At 36.7% G+C, this 14924-nt stretch overlaps 1 protein-coding gene across 1 annotated transcript; it reads right to left on the bottom strand.

Moving 5' to 3' along the window:
* Window positions 1–2184: 2184 nt before the first annotated feature.
* On the bottom strand, window positions 2185–11099 carry LOC144967560 (uncharacterized). Its single transcript, XM_078904995.1, has 4 exons — window positions 10867–11099; window positions 9543–9651; window positions 5690–5832; window positions 2185–2637 (listed from the first exon to the last, which is right to left on the bottom strand). The coding sequence occupies exons 1-4, from the start codon at window positions 10919–10921 to the stop codon at window positions 2492–2494; spliced, it is 453 nt and encodes a 150-aa protein (XP_078761121.1). The 5' UTR covers window positions 10922–11099; the 3' UTR covers window positions 2185–2491.
* Between the last annotated feature and the right edge of the window lie 3825 nt (window positions 11100–14924).

The raw sequence follows: 14924 nt of genomic DNA, 5'->3' as shown, positions 1-14924 counted from the left end.
CAGAAGACAATAGAGAATAAAAATTTTTTTTTCCGCGGCGATGAGAATATGTGATGAGAATATTGGCTATTAAGCTTAACTGCTGGTCAAAATTACTTCGCGATGGTGGTGAACGAATCGGCGATCTCAAGAAGTGGGTGAGAGAGGGATCTAGAAATGACTTTGGGTTTGAAACGAATATTTTTGTGTTCGTGGATAGCTCACACGGTAGAGCCACGCTCTCACCTGCCAGGCGGAGTTGTCGTACCAATAAGGTCGCAGGTTCAAACCCCACCACCGCCGCGGAAAAAAAATTTTTATTCTCTATTGTCTTCTGGCACTTTTCTTCTCACTTCATATCTTGTTGTTACCAACATAAGTGCCTGCTCCACTCACTTTTCTGAATTAAAAATTCACCCCATACACCGGAGCTTACTCAATGTCTCAATCGTTTCTATGTTATATGTTTGTGATGAGAATATTGGCTATTAAGCTTAACTGCTGGTCAAAATTACTTCGCGATGGTGGTGAACGAATCGGCGATCTCAAGAAGTGGGTGAGAGAGGGATCTAGAAATGACTTTGGGTTTGAAACGAATATTTTTGTGTTCGTGGATAGCTCACACGGTAGAGCCACGCTCTCACCTGCCAGGCGGAGTTGTCGTACCAATAAGGTCGCAGGTTCAAACCCCACCACCGCCGCGGAAAAAAAATTTTTATTCTCTATTGTCTTCTGGCACTTTTCTTTGCTAACATTATATCTTTTATAGAAGTGTACCCTGCAACAAATGTATCGATCGACATGAACCACTGTGGAGCTTATTTCCAGTATTGTCAAAAGTGTCCCAAAAACTCATCAAATGTTCATGTAAGAGAGAATTTATCGGCACCCGATGCAAGTATTTAAGGTCCGGTTTGCCTTGCACGGACTTATGTAGATGCGGGGTGTGTGTGTGTGGGGGGGGGGGTCTTAGGTCAGTACAGTAATGAGTAAAATTCTCTCTCTCTCTCTCTCTCTCTCTCTCTCTCTCTCTCTCTCTCTCTCCTCTCTCTCTCTCTCTCTCTCTCCTCTCTCTCTCCGTCGCTCCCACTCACTCCTCTCCCAACTCTCCCGCTTTTATCTACTAGTTACAACACGAAATAACCATCAGTTAGCTACCGTAAATGGTTACCGGTGTATTTAAAGTTTTAGAACGCACATTGTATTGTCGTGGTTATTTCCTCGGATAAGTAATGCTATATAGGAAAAATAAAAAGTGCTAAAAACGCACTGTTATGATAAAGTGCCAGAGTGGTTCTATATCAGGTGTTATTTATACGGGTCATAGCTACCTATATGCCAATTTTCAGGATTAAAACCCCAATGTGCACGGTTTTAGCCTAATTTTCCCTAATACAATGAATATGAAGAAAATATATAGTTTTACGCAGTTATTTCCCTTGTTTAATATAGCTGTAATAGGTAAAATCTAAGGCCTTAAACCGATACGTTATAATTGATTGCCAGAGTGGTTCTATATCAGATGTTTTTTCTATGGGTCTTAGCAACCTGTATGCAAATTTTCATGCTTTCAACCCGAATTTGCACGGTTTTAGCCTAATTCCCCATACTAATACTCGCAAACCCGTTGTGTTATTTGGCAAGATAAAAATAACTCGTTTAATAAATACAAAGAGATAAAAGAATCGTATATTCTTGTTACATTGATCCCCACCTTACCCTAATCTAAGTGCACATATTTTCAGGCTGATAACCGAACGCAATTATGAACTTGATTTAACATCGTTGTTATGGACGCTACTGGATAGATCGCCATTATATTGTGGCGTGACACCATTTCATTAAAGCTGCTGACTTGCTTTGAGAGTATATTTCCAATACAACGATGAGCTCATAAATCTTTGGGTTATCGAACCTGAAAACAAGTTCACGTCGGATGAAATTCATCGCCTCAAAACGGTGTTCTGTTGAGATCGACCTGCACATTTGCAAGTCTGATAAATCAATTTATTATGGTCTCATTGTTGTAATGGAAATGTCATCAAAACATTACCCAAAATATTGTCCATTACAACAATGTTAAACTAGGCCCATAATTGTGTTCGGAAGTCAGACCTGCATAGTTGTACAAGTCGGTTGAGATGTTTCAGATGGTGTAAATATTGAAATTATATCCAAAGACATATGATACTTAGGTTCAATATATTTCTTTCATTCTCGATATTTTTAATCATTTAATCATATATAAATAACAACTGTCCGTTCAATGAACGTGCTGATAAGTCGATTAAATGATCCTCATCTTGGCACAAACTCTCAAACCTGGGACTTTATCAAAGACTGCGCGAAGTGCTAGGTTTGAGTGTCTTCGCCAGGATGAGGGTCATTTAAATCGATTGATATAATTTGCAGGACGGGTTTTCTGGCCAATTAAAAAAAATACATATTTCTTCAATGTACAGAATTTAACTGGTTAATCTCGAGTTGTATAACTTTATCTGTTTTAATTGTTTTATTCCTGTTGCCTGTAGGGTGGAGGCGCTCCGCCTAAGCTTGAATACTGTGGAGGGTCGATTTTGTAGTTGGGATTGTTAGGCATTGGTTGTGTTGGGAAAGAACTGTTGACGTAGCCAGATGGGACAGTAACTAAGGCTGGTGCTGGAATGAGAAGATGGAAACATAAAGGTTATAATGCACGTAAAAAGTAATACAGAAAAATGAACATAATAGAGTCAGTTGTCTATCTGGAATTTAGCAATGTATTTATGTCTTTATTGTTTTGGGGGGATTTTTTGGTTGGCTGAAGAGGGTTTTGAGCCCGAAACGTTCCGTGTTTTGTATTTTGTTCTTTTTTGAAGATGTCATATTCATTTTTGTTTATTACTTTTTACAGTCCACAGCTTCTAGCAGCTTAGTATCACCAATGCACGTAACCACCTTAAAAGACGTGAGCATCTTTATAGCGCAATGTTCAAAGAAGATGTTCAAAGTGCCTTACAAGGGATACCTAATCAACAGCAACACTTAACACGCAGGACTAGACATGAAGGCTTTTATACGATTTTTTTTTGACAACGCTGTTAACGGCCAGGCACTCATGTTAAACCTGAGTTCGATGAGAGAGGGAGAGAATATTATGAGTAAAGAGCCTTTTTCCAAGGACCCAGCTATGCGTTGCTCAGAGCGAGACTCAAACCCTGGAGCTTCCGATCCGAAAGCAAGGGTTGCATCAGAAGACCACATAGCCGCCTACCTTCTGGATCGTGTGCTCTTCTAGTTTGTGAGCACTGATGACATTTTACACAATTATCCAAAGAATCTTATTCTGTAAGACTGTAAAATGTCATGCATGTGTGTCAAAATTCTGTATAAAGTGCTCCGAATCCGAAAGGTGGGAGGGGGGGGGGGGCATAATTTTGGCAGGTCAACGTGTATTCAAGACAATTATGGTCATACACCATCAACCTTTGATGGTTTAATCGAACTAATGATTTTCTTCTCTTTTTTTTTTTCTTTTGTCATTAAAAATTATTTTTTTTCTTTTTTCTTTCCTTATCTTTCTGTTTATTATTATTATTTTTTTTTTTCGGGGGGAGTGTAAGGAGACGAATTAGGGGAGGTAACCCATATGTATCAATGGCCAATTAGAAATATTTGCCTAGATTATGTCCCTTGTATAACACAATTTGCATAGAGCTGAGCAGATAATGACGTTGTCAGAAAGAGACTGGAAGCACATGCTAAAAAACACGTGTTCCTCCTTTCGATCGCTCACTTTCCATAGCAAATTATATTTAAAAAAAATAACCATAAATATGGTTGTTAGGTGGCAAAAGAAACACATACTCATAGATATTCGATCACGCATCAATTGTTGTCTAATGGTAAAATTTTTCAAAAATTACTTTTGATCTATTTTTAGACCACGGTAAAGTTAATTATTCAAATTTTATGCGCTTGTCTGAACAAAACAATAACTATTTGGACCCTGATTTTTCAGAATAACATAGCCATATATGATGAATCAAACAAATATCTGCAAAGTAAACAACAATAAACAGATACCTATTTTGAGTGCTACGTTTTCCAGCTTCTAAAGTTCCTAATGACCAGCCTCGAACGCGAAACCAAATGATTCGAACGGATTCAATTTCAATTTCAGTGTTCGGGTTTGTAATTTAGTAATTTGCATCGAATGTAAAGATTAAGTTCGGTTTTAATCCGTAATAGCTTTTTGGATGTCTCACTCCCATAATTTTAGAATCCTTTGTAGATTTGTTTTCATCTTAACGATTCACTTCGTACTTTGACTAACAGTCACTAGCTTCACTCAACGATTCTCACTTCATGCTCATGCAGTGATTGATTATGATACTTTTTAAGAAGAGACATTGTGCGAGAATGTGCGTGAAAACGATAGTTGATCAAACAAGGGAAAATGGGTTGTCAAGAGAAGAAAGGCCGGCAGAGAAGATAGACTTGATTGTGAATTGAGTTTGATTGTTATTTCGTGTAGATTAAACCGCACAGTTACAATCTGGAACGCGTGTCAATCAATTTAAAAAACAAACAAATAAAACAAACACCCCCCCCCCCTCCTTACCCCTCAGTAGTTGGTATGTTTAAAAAAAAAAAAAAAGAAAAAAAAGACCCAACCATCTTTCGTAGTGCTTAGCACCCGCCACTTTCAACCCGCAAAAGTCTAGTCTATTCATAATATTATTAACTCTCGCCCTATCCTGATAAAAGTTTGTTCCGAGTTTGAAACAAACATTAGGTCTCAAGATAACTGAACACGATTGGGAAAGGAACAAGACAAGGGACCCCTGTCTTTTGACAGTTGACAGTCTGCTGCTGAGCAATGTGTAGTGTAAACAAAGACAGCAAATAAATCAATCAATTAATCAATCAATCAATTAATCAATCAATAAGAATTGATAGATAAATAGATAAGAAAAATTATTTAAATAAATAGTTATTATTATTATTATAACAATAAAATAATAATAATAATAATAATAATAATAATAATAATAATAATAATAATAATAATAATAATAATAATAATAATATATAATAATAATAATAATAATAATAATAATAATAATAATAATAATAATAATAATAATAATGGATGATGATGATGATGATGATGATGATGATGATGATGATGATGATGATGATGATGATAACCATATTTCTATTTCATCCACCAGCAGCCGCCTGTACACTCATTTACAATATCTGACACTGCCATTAGCCGTTACTCATTCATACCTGAGTTCAGTGGAGTAACGCATGTGATGTGCCTTATACAAGGACACAACGTCGGAACAATAATTCTCCTAGATCACAGTCACCCACCCTGCCACTAATCACGCTGATCACTGCTTTAGGGATGTAACAAGACAAGACACCGTACCAATTAGCCATTTCGTCTGCATATTTAGACATCCCTACTCATACGAAAAATTCGTAGACTTAAGAAATTTTGGCTCAAATTTCAGAACTTCATAAGCATCTCCAGGTCATTTAAACGTATTGAAAATGAAATTTGATGCCATACTTTTAAGGATTTTGAAGTGTTTATTTATCATTGTGACGGGAAATTGTTGATCTATGAAGTTAATTATAAAAGCGACTTCTATTTTTATTTCCTGAAAATCACGAATTTTTTTTTTTTTTTAAGAAGGCAGGTTTGCACACTCACCAAATACTGGAGTGACTGTCACACCGGCTTGGGCTTGACTTCGTTGTCTCGCTTTGTACAAGACAAAGGCTAAACCTGCGGCCATGAAAATGCTAGCACAGACACTGCAGGCAATCAGGACTTTGAATCCATCGGTGTCGACGCTGGAAAAAGAAAAAGAAATAAAACAGTCGATTTTGACCAATCAAAATCAAAACGTGGGAGTTGTAACACATACACTCAAAACACACGCGGACAATGAATACAGATGGAACGATGGAAAGTGACGTCACTCACCTCTTTGTGCATGCACTGTTCATACCGCGACGACGAGTGTTACATAGCTCTTCAATATTATCAGGATACACTTTGTGATTATATTTACTTTTATATTCTGAAATATTTATTGCTTTATTTTATTAACTCGATTGTGATAAATTTGTAAGTATTTGATGACATTTTTTGTCTTCGCCATGATTGTGTACCACCCATCATTTCTGAAATCATTCTGGCATGTTGTGAACACTAATAATGATAATATCAAGAATCAATACTACAATAATGAATGTGTCCCCCTCTCGTCGTAAGAAAGAAAGGAGGAGTTAAAACACGCGTGCAACATAGAATATGTAAGCCTGCGTTACCAGTCGTTGTTTTCGGTAGATCTATCAACGATAAAATAGACGAATTACATACACACATGCGTGTCATCAACACATGAATGAATCTAGTTAGAACGAAGTTGACGTCACTCAAGTCTTTCTTTGTTATTGTTTTTTTTTTTTTTTTTTTTTTTTTTTTTTTTTTTTTTTTTTTTGCCAGTCATGAATATGAGTAATTCTCACTAAACTGTATTAACCAGACTATAAACTTTCATGGTTACGCATAGTTTTGTGTGTTGGTCCTTTACACTTCCGGCAATGTTGTGAGTTTCTTAGCCAAGCGCAAACTATAGATAGAATGCGCTTGGCCAAGGAGTTCACAACATTGCCATCCGGAAGTAGAACGGACCAACACACAAACTCTGTGTAACCATGAACTTTTATAGATAGTATGCAGATGACGTCACTCAGGCCTTTGTTATTGTTTTTGCCATCCGCGTTTGTGAGTTGTTCTCACTAAACTGTATTAACCAGACTATAAAAGTTCATGGTTACACAGAGTTTGTGTGTTGGTCCGTTATACTTCCGGATGGCAATGTTGTGAACTCCTTGGCCAAGCGCATTCTATCTATAGTCTGGTTAATACAGTTTAGTGAGAACAACTCACAAACGCGGATGGCAAAAACAATAACAAAGGCCTGAGTGACGTCATCTGCATACTATCTATATATAGCAATGCGTCCATCTGTTTATCTGAGACGTAGCTACACAGAAAAACTCCAGACAGAGTTTTTTTTATTGACAGCTTTACATTATTGAGGAGTGACAGAATAGACATCGAGACGACGCCTCTCGGACAGTCGTCATAATGCAAACAATGGCAGTGATTGGTAAACATAGCCACAGGTTTTACTATCGATGGTATGTGTCTAAGTAAAATATCCACATTGTTTTACCAATTGATCAATAGAACCAACACAGAAAACTGTGCTAACTTAAACGTTACAATGTAATCGAGAAAATCGTGTGATAACTAGTCATCAATCTGGCGGTATAAAAACAAAAACAATGATCAGAGAGAGGTCGATTTCATTTACGTTATTGTAAATAAACAACCAACAATGTTTGTCCGAGCACGTATGAAGATGTGTCACAAATTCCATGTTTTGATTGGTCAAACATCTATTGGTTAATTGGGGGGGGGGGGGGGGGGGGGGGGGGGCATTTACTTTCTCTTCTATCCCCTTATGTCTGTTTTCCAATTTGCTTTCTGTCTTTGGAATAAGATTGCATGGTTTTGCCCTGGCCCCTGGCCCCGGCCGTAGTGCTTGGCTGGGAGTTTAGAGTCCTTTCCTACAATCTCTTATCTACTTTCTTTTACTTTAAAATAAATGATGAATATTTATATGAATAAGCTGATAACCAAAATACTGTGATAGCGCAAAATTATTTATTTATTCGTCAGAGGAAATATTTACACCAACGCAATAACACGATTTTTATGTAGTTTCCTCTCTACTTTCCTTAAAACATCCTTTAACCTTTACCAGTTTATAGAGTATCTTCATACTCATTTGATTATTTATTTATTTTTAAAACATTCGAATGCAAGAATTCTGTGTATTATCGACATAATATAGTCATCATAATATATCCGCTTGTTGTTCCACTGTACTTTTTAAGACGTTTACTATTCATTGCCAATTTTTATTTATTTTCTTTACGCTTGATATTTCTTTTATATATTACCGAATTGTGTTGTGATACAGAATTATAATTTCCATACAGGGATAAATTAAGTATATCTTATCTTATCTTATCTTATTGTTTTTAGACAGCCAAAATTCTATCAATCAGACAAGAATAAACGTTTATATGTTTATAGTGTGTTGGTTCATTATATCCGACTTGCAAGTGTTGTATTTTACCTAAACGCATAGCATCAATAGCTGGTTGGTTAAAAATGCTAGAATTGGATTCAGTAGTCTGATGTCACGCCGCCTGGCAACGGCGGCCATCTTGGTTCTAAACAAAGAAAATCATTACTTTTTATTCTTCATGCTGGCTAGAAATTTTCAATCCCTTTTCATATGCCTTGTGATCAGAATGTGTATAAGTCAAAACATGATCAAATTTATGGGGGTTTTTTCCTCTGGAAAAGCCGGAGACATATTTCATACGGGCGTCCGCCATTCTTCCGATAGTTTAGAGCCAGTGTTGCTAAGTTACCATGCGTCATTAGGAAGGAAGTGACGTTACGACTATTGAATCCTATTAAGGAAGTCGACACTACTCTGCTCTTTGTTATTGTTTTTCGACCGCTAGCTGTGCGATTAGTTCTCACTAGATCCGCTCAATCAGACAATAAACCTTTAAAGTTACACATAGTTATCTGATTCAGAAAGTGAGTGGAGCAGGCACTTATGTTGATAATAACAAGAAATGAAGTGAGTAGGAAAGTGCCAGAAGACGACAGAGAAAAAAAAAACTCCGCGGCGGCGATGGGGTCTTGAAACCGCAACTTTACTGGTACAACTCCGCCTGGTCGAGGAGATCGTGACTTTACCGTATGAGCTATCCACGACCCCGCAAAAAGGTCGCTTCAAACCTTAGTCTATTTTCTATGTTATATGTTTGTGATGAGAATACTGGCTATTAAGCTTATAATATGCTGGAATATTGATCAGACGGGTATTTTATATAAACGCATACCATAGGTGATTTACGTTTAGATAAGATACTCACAAAATCCGCCAACTGGATATAACGTACCATCACACAAAACTATGTGTAACCTTAAGCACTTATAGTCTGATTGATAGAATTTGGTGGGAACCAATCATTAAAATGGCTGTCTAAAACCAGAAAAATGAGTGGAGCAAGCACTTATCTTGATAACAACATCAAATAAAGTGAGTAGAAAAGTACCAGAAGACAATAGAGAATAAAAACTTCACGGCAATGGGGACTCGAACTCGCGACTCTACTGTTACGACAACTCCGCCTGGCCGGGGAGAGGGTAGCGCTACAGTCAGAGTCAATAAACCACTCCAAAAAAATAAAAATTAAAAAAAAAATTTTTTTAAATTAATAAAAATGTGGTATCACGCTCAGTGTCTATCTTGAGCCGTTCTCCCCGACTTCTTGAGGTCATGGGTTCAACACACAAACGCCACGAAGTTTGCTCGTCTTCATCAACTACAACAACAACAACAACAAAGACAACGACGACGACGATGACGACGACTATGACGACAACATCTACTACTTACAAGGAATCGAAACAACAAGGATAGATGTAGGTATAACAGCATCCATAAGCACAGCTGACATAGGTGTCATTTGCTAAAACGTGATGGTAGACGCATTTTTCTGCCGAAGCTATGGGAGTTATAAATGATCAAATAGAATTATAAATAAAACAAAATATTGTAGATATTTGGCACATAAATTGTAGATAAAACAAAAAAAATAATATAATATATAATAATAAATAATAAATAAATAATAAATTTATATAGCGCCTAAACATCCACGTTAATCGTGCTCTGCGGCGCTTTACATAATAATAACAAACAAACAAACAAATATAACACGACACTTCATAATAAGCATGAATATTGATAATGATGAAAACGATGATGATGATGCTGATGACGATGATGATGATGATGATGATGATGATGATGATGATGATGATGATGATGATGATGATGATGATGATGATGATGATGATTATGATAGTAGTAGTAGTAGTAGTAGTAGTAGTAGTAGTAGTAGTAGTAGTAGTAGTAGTGGTAGTAGTAGTAGTAGTAGTAGTAGTAGTAGTAGTAGTAGTAGTAGTAGTAGTAGTAGTAGTAGTAGGTGCAGTCGAGTTTTTTTTGGCTGACCCCCCTGTTCACCCAGCGGAGTGATTGTGTAGCTTGGTTTATTAGATCTGGCTGAAAGTATTTTGCGATGGACTACCGTCCTATTTAAAGGAGAGCAAGCAATTGATGTGTTATATTTCACGCTATAGAAACCGGGTTAAACCCCAGCTCCATGGGCCTAATGGCTGTGAATGACTACTATCCACCCAGTACATAGAAAACTGTTGGCAACAGAGGAATAAAACAACTTAGACGCATAGCAGTAACATTTGTAGATATAAAATATTGACATCTATTTGATTACTATGGTTAAAGATTCAACTCTTTTTTTTAACGACCTTTTAGATAGCACAATATCCACTAAACGTGCTCAAAGCGCTTTACAAGGGGCTACTAGCCAACAGCAACACGCAACATGTCGGACAAGACATGACGCCTGTTAGGCGATATTACATTTTTTTTTCTGACAGAGACAACGTTGTTAACTGCCAGGTACTCATTTTACACCTGAGTACGATGAGAGAATGTGAGTAAAGAGGACTCAACTATACACCGCTCAGAGCGGGACTCGAACATAGGACCTTCCGATCCGAAGGCAAGTGCCATACCAATAGACCACACAGCCGCAGTTAAAGGCTAAAATTAGAATATGATGTAACACAAAGTTAATATCCACATGATCTGGTTTGGGCACAGTGGCTTACTCATCAGTCTACAGTCAACTTACCCAGTTCACAAAATACTGTCGTCAACAGAAGAGGAATGAAAGAACTTACACCCATGGCAGTAACAATTACACTAATAGACAGAAAATCTTAATATTTAATTACTATTTATTATGATCCCAATGATTGAAATTGTTTTACTTCAATCCAATGAATGTGTTTCACAGTAGAAAAAACGATTAGCCTATACTAACCCTATCTTGTTTAACAATAATGATAACGGCCCTGCGTTCATGTGTGGAATTATCATTGAGAAACACCCCTGACGTAAAGCCTATGACACAAGATAACGATTACCTTCTCTGCCACTCTCTAATAACCAAAACAGTTTTCAAATTTTGGCCAGAAAACTCGTCCTTCAAATATTGATCGATTAAAAAGATCCTCATCTTGGCAAAAGCGCTCAAACCTGGGACTTCTCGAAGTCCCAGGTTTGAGCGTGTTTGCTAAGATGAGGGTCGTTTTAATCGATTGATATTTGAAGAATGAGTTTTCTGGCCAAAATTTGAAAAAAAAATATTTTTTAAAAAAATAAGTAAGGCATTACTGATAACGAGAATTTTGGTCCAGTTACTCCTAGGTCGTTATAATTCAGGATGTACACTAAATCAGGATTCATATTATGATTCATATAAATCATCTTTTAAAATAATAATAATAATAATAATAATAATAATAATAATAATAATAATATAATAATAATAATAATAATAATAATAATAATAATAATAATAATAATAATAATAATAATAATAATAATCATCATCCCCAATTCTATAGTCTGAATGTATTTATAGAATCGGATATTAAAGTCCTACTGTAGAGTATAAAATTGGAGGAAGGGGCGGGGGCGGAAGGGGGGGGGGTTACTTTGGCCACACTTCAATAGAAATAGGGCGGGGGTCGGAATAGAAGTGGGGGGGGGGGGGGGGGGGGGTGCGCAATTTGACTAAAGAGGGAAATAGTGTGTACAATTTGACCAATCCAAAGCAAGGAGGGGGGATATGCACATTGTTGTCAGATACGATTCTGACGGCGACATACGTACACCGATATTATATTTCGAAAGCACTTCTAAGTTTTTCGGGGTTTCTCTATTTTCTTTCTTCTTTTTTTATTTTTAAAAAAATTCACTTTATAGTTTCGTTTTCCCTTTTGGTGAATTTTCACCAGAACATTTCGTGAGCTGAGATTTAATTGAAGCGGGACGGAGGGGGGGGGGGTGCACAAACTTTCTATTTGATAAAGTAGATTACCAGGGAACGCACAAAGTAGTAACACTCTCATCACCAGCCTGCCAGATGGCCACGGGTGCGGCCAACATCTGTCACGCAGAGAATCGTATTTTTATTATTAATCTTTTCATTTTATTATTATTATTTTTTTTAATTTTCAAGTTTTTTCCCCCCAGTTATTTGTTTACCAAAACTTCTAGTCGTGTGAGGTTCTCTTTGGCCACTTTTGAAGTCGAATTTGGTCACCAGGAACTCTAGCCATCTGGCAGCCCTGGTCCTCGCTACACAATAATATTTTAATCTTAATCAGGCTCAAATGAGCTTGAGGGTGTGTTAATTAAGGAATGTGCTGTGGGTATGTGAGATAAATACAACACAGATATATTATCATGTTCTTATATTCCTATCACGACCCACTTATCCCGTTACCCATCGTACTCTGGAATAACGTATTGAAAAATTTGGCCAAAATACTCGTTCAAATATTATGTGTTGCACGGTGTGAAAAAATATTACCCTATAGAACAGTAAAGTTTGCTGCCCAAACGTAAACAATAACAAGTTGCTAGTGATTTCCGTTAGGGACCGGAATAATTTACGCACAATATAGGTCTCCCAATTTTGTAGTTTGAGTTGTAGGCAATACACTTTCAGTATTGAAAATATGTTTACATAAAATCTAACAGTTGCAGAAATAATAATATAAGGCTAAATTATTATGAAAATCAGGCTCCGAATAATTCTCGTTTTGTTCACACCAGCGCAATAATTTGCTCTGGTCTAAAAATAGATAGACTGTAACTTTTGATAAATTTTAGAAAATTTTACCTTTTGTTCCATAAAATATCCATATCTAGACATTATTTGATGCATGATCGAGTATTTATGAATATGTGTTTCTTTTGCCACCTAACAGCCAAATTTTAAAGGTTATTTTTTTTCTATTATTTACATTGGAACGTGAGCTGTCAAGACAGGAACATGTGGTTTGCCACGTGCTTCTCGACCTTTGTTTACGTTTGGGGCACCTAACTTTACTGCTCTATACTAACCCTATCTTGTTTAACAATAATGATAACGAACGACACTGCGTTCATGAGTGGAACTTAGCATTGAGAAACACCCCTGACGTAAAAAAAATGGAGATTTAATGATCGAAATATCCACTAAAAATAATTTATTTTAACCAAAAACCCGGATACGTAGATTACGTGATATATAAAAAATATTTCTTGGCACTACGTTTCGCTTCCTATCCAAAACGAAAAGGGGTAAAACATTTCCTGATCCTGGATCCCCTATCACAGTTTATGTACAAAAGGTTTGGTGACAAATTAAATTATATGGAAATGTAGACACTCAACACGAGAACGTTTTCGTAATAAGTTGTATTTGTGACACATCACACAAAACCCTATTATGTAGGGGTGTTTTGAATGCTAAAATAAAATAATGAATTAATACTGAAAAATACGACACTTGTATTAAGTGTGTAATTCTTTGTTTGTTTGTATTTAAGGGTTTTACGGCGATCTTGGAACACATGTAGGTCATTTCAGCGCAAGTAAAAAGGAAGGAAATGGGATAGTCAAAAAAAGTTATAGAACGGTTATACGGTTGAAAAGCACAAGAGAAAAGTAAGACCATTTCAAATAAGGAACGGATGAAAATTCCAAGAGCACACCATCAGTTTACTCAATTTGAGATCACCAAAATGTTTCATCCAGACACAATAAGCACATGTCCCCACTAAGAGGAATAAACTCAAATGCTTACATTTCGTGATATTCAAAACAAAAAATAAAATAATAAATAATAGAGAGATGATTTACAAGTGAAAAATATCCTCTCACAAAACTAACATTATTCATTTTACTGTTTCCCATTCAGCCAAGGACTCCGGTAATGGCCAGGACAAAACCAAGTAATCCAATTCCAAGACAAAGACAGAAAGCAGATCAGAAAACATATATTATAGGGGAATAGAAGACACAGTAAGTGATCACATAAACGGGTTTGTGGTCTAGTGGTATGACTCTCGCCTTCGGATCGGAAGATCCTGAGTTCGAGACCCGCTCTAAGCGGCGCATAGTTGGATCCTTAGAAAAGGCGTTTTACTTACATTTTTCACTTTACTCAGGTGTAAAACGAGTAGCTGGCCGTTAACAGTGTTATCTCTGCTGGAGAAAAAAAAATTGTGATATCGCCTAACGGGCTTCATGTCTTGTTCTGCATGTTACCTTTTGTTGTTGGTTGGGGACCCCTTCTTGAGCTTAATAGATATTGCTCTATATGAAAGCTCAATTTTATTCGCATACCTGTGGAAATTGTTTCATAACGACGAGTCACGAGTCACGTAAACAACACGATTTAAGGGTTAGGCATATTTTAACTTTTAAAAATGCCTTATTATAAAACAATGGAGCTTTTATTTAGAGCAATATCCACTAAACTTGCTCACAGGGTTCCTGACCAACGACAATACGTGTCATGTAGAACGTGACATGACGCCTGTGTTAGTCGATATGACAACACTGTTAACAGCCAGGTACTCATTTTACACCGGAGTACGGTGAGAAAATGTGAGTAAAGATCATTTTCCAATGCCTCAACTATGCGAAAAGCGCATCTGTAGCATCCCGATATAGCAGAGTATCGAAGCGACTGGCCACACATTATGTATCTGATTCAACAAAATTGACACATGATAAACATCAGGTAGGATTTACCGTTCCAACCAGCGACTTCTTATTATAAGTAGACGATGGTTCCAACCCATTAGTTCTATAACTGATGCTTGGGGGCTTGTAGAGAGAGAGAGAGAG

Source organism: Berghia stephanieae, chromosome 3 (assembly GCF_034508935.2).
Source record: "Berghia stephanieae isolate SIO BIC M18660-M18661 chromosome 3, UCSD_Bste_1.3, whole genome shotgun sequence".
NCBI classification, from domain to species: domain Eukaryota; kingdom Metazoa; phylum Mollusca; class Gastropoda; order Nudibranchia; family Aeolidiidae; genus Berghia; species Berghia stephanieae.
Note: the sequence above shows the minus strand (reverse complement) of the source record. Positions and strands in the feature narration are given on the sequence as shown.

Excerpts from the sequence above, each read along its gene's own strand:
- LOC144967560 (XM_078904995.1), bottom strand. The coding sequence starts at position 10,921 with ATGGGTGTAAGTTCTTTCATTCCTCTTCTGTTGACGACAGTATTTTGT. Across the intron at positions 5,833-9,542 it reads CCTTGTTGTTTCGATTCCTT|CGTCGACACCGATGGATTCA; the intron begins GTAAGTAGTAGA and ends TTCTTTTTCCAG. Across the intron at positions 2,638-5,689 it reads GACAGTCACTCCAGTATTTG|CACCAGCCTTAGTTACTGTC; the intron begins GTGAGTGTGCAA and ends TTCTCATTCCAG.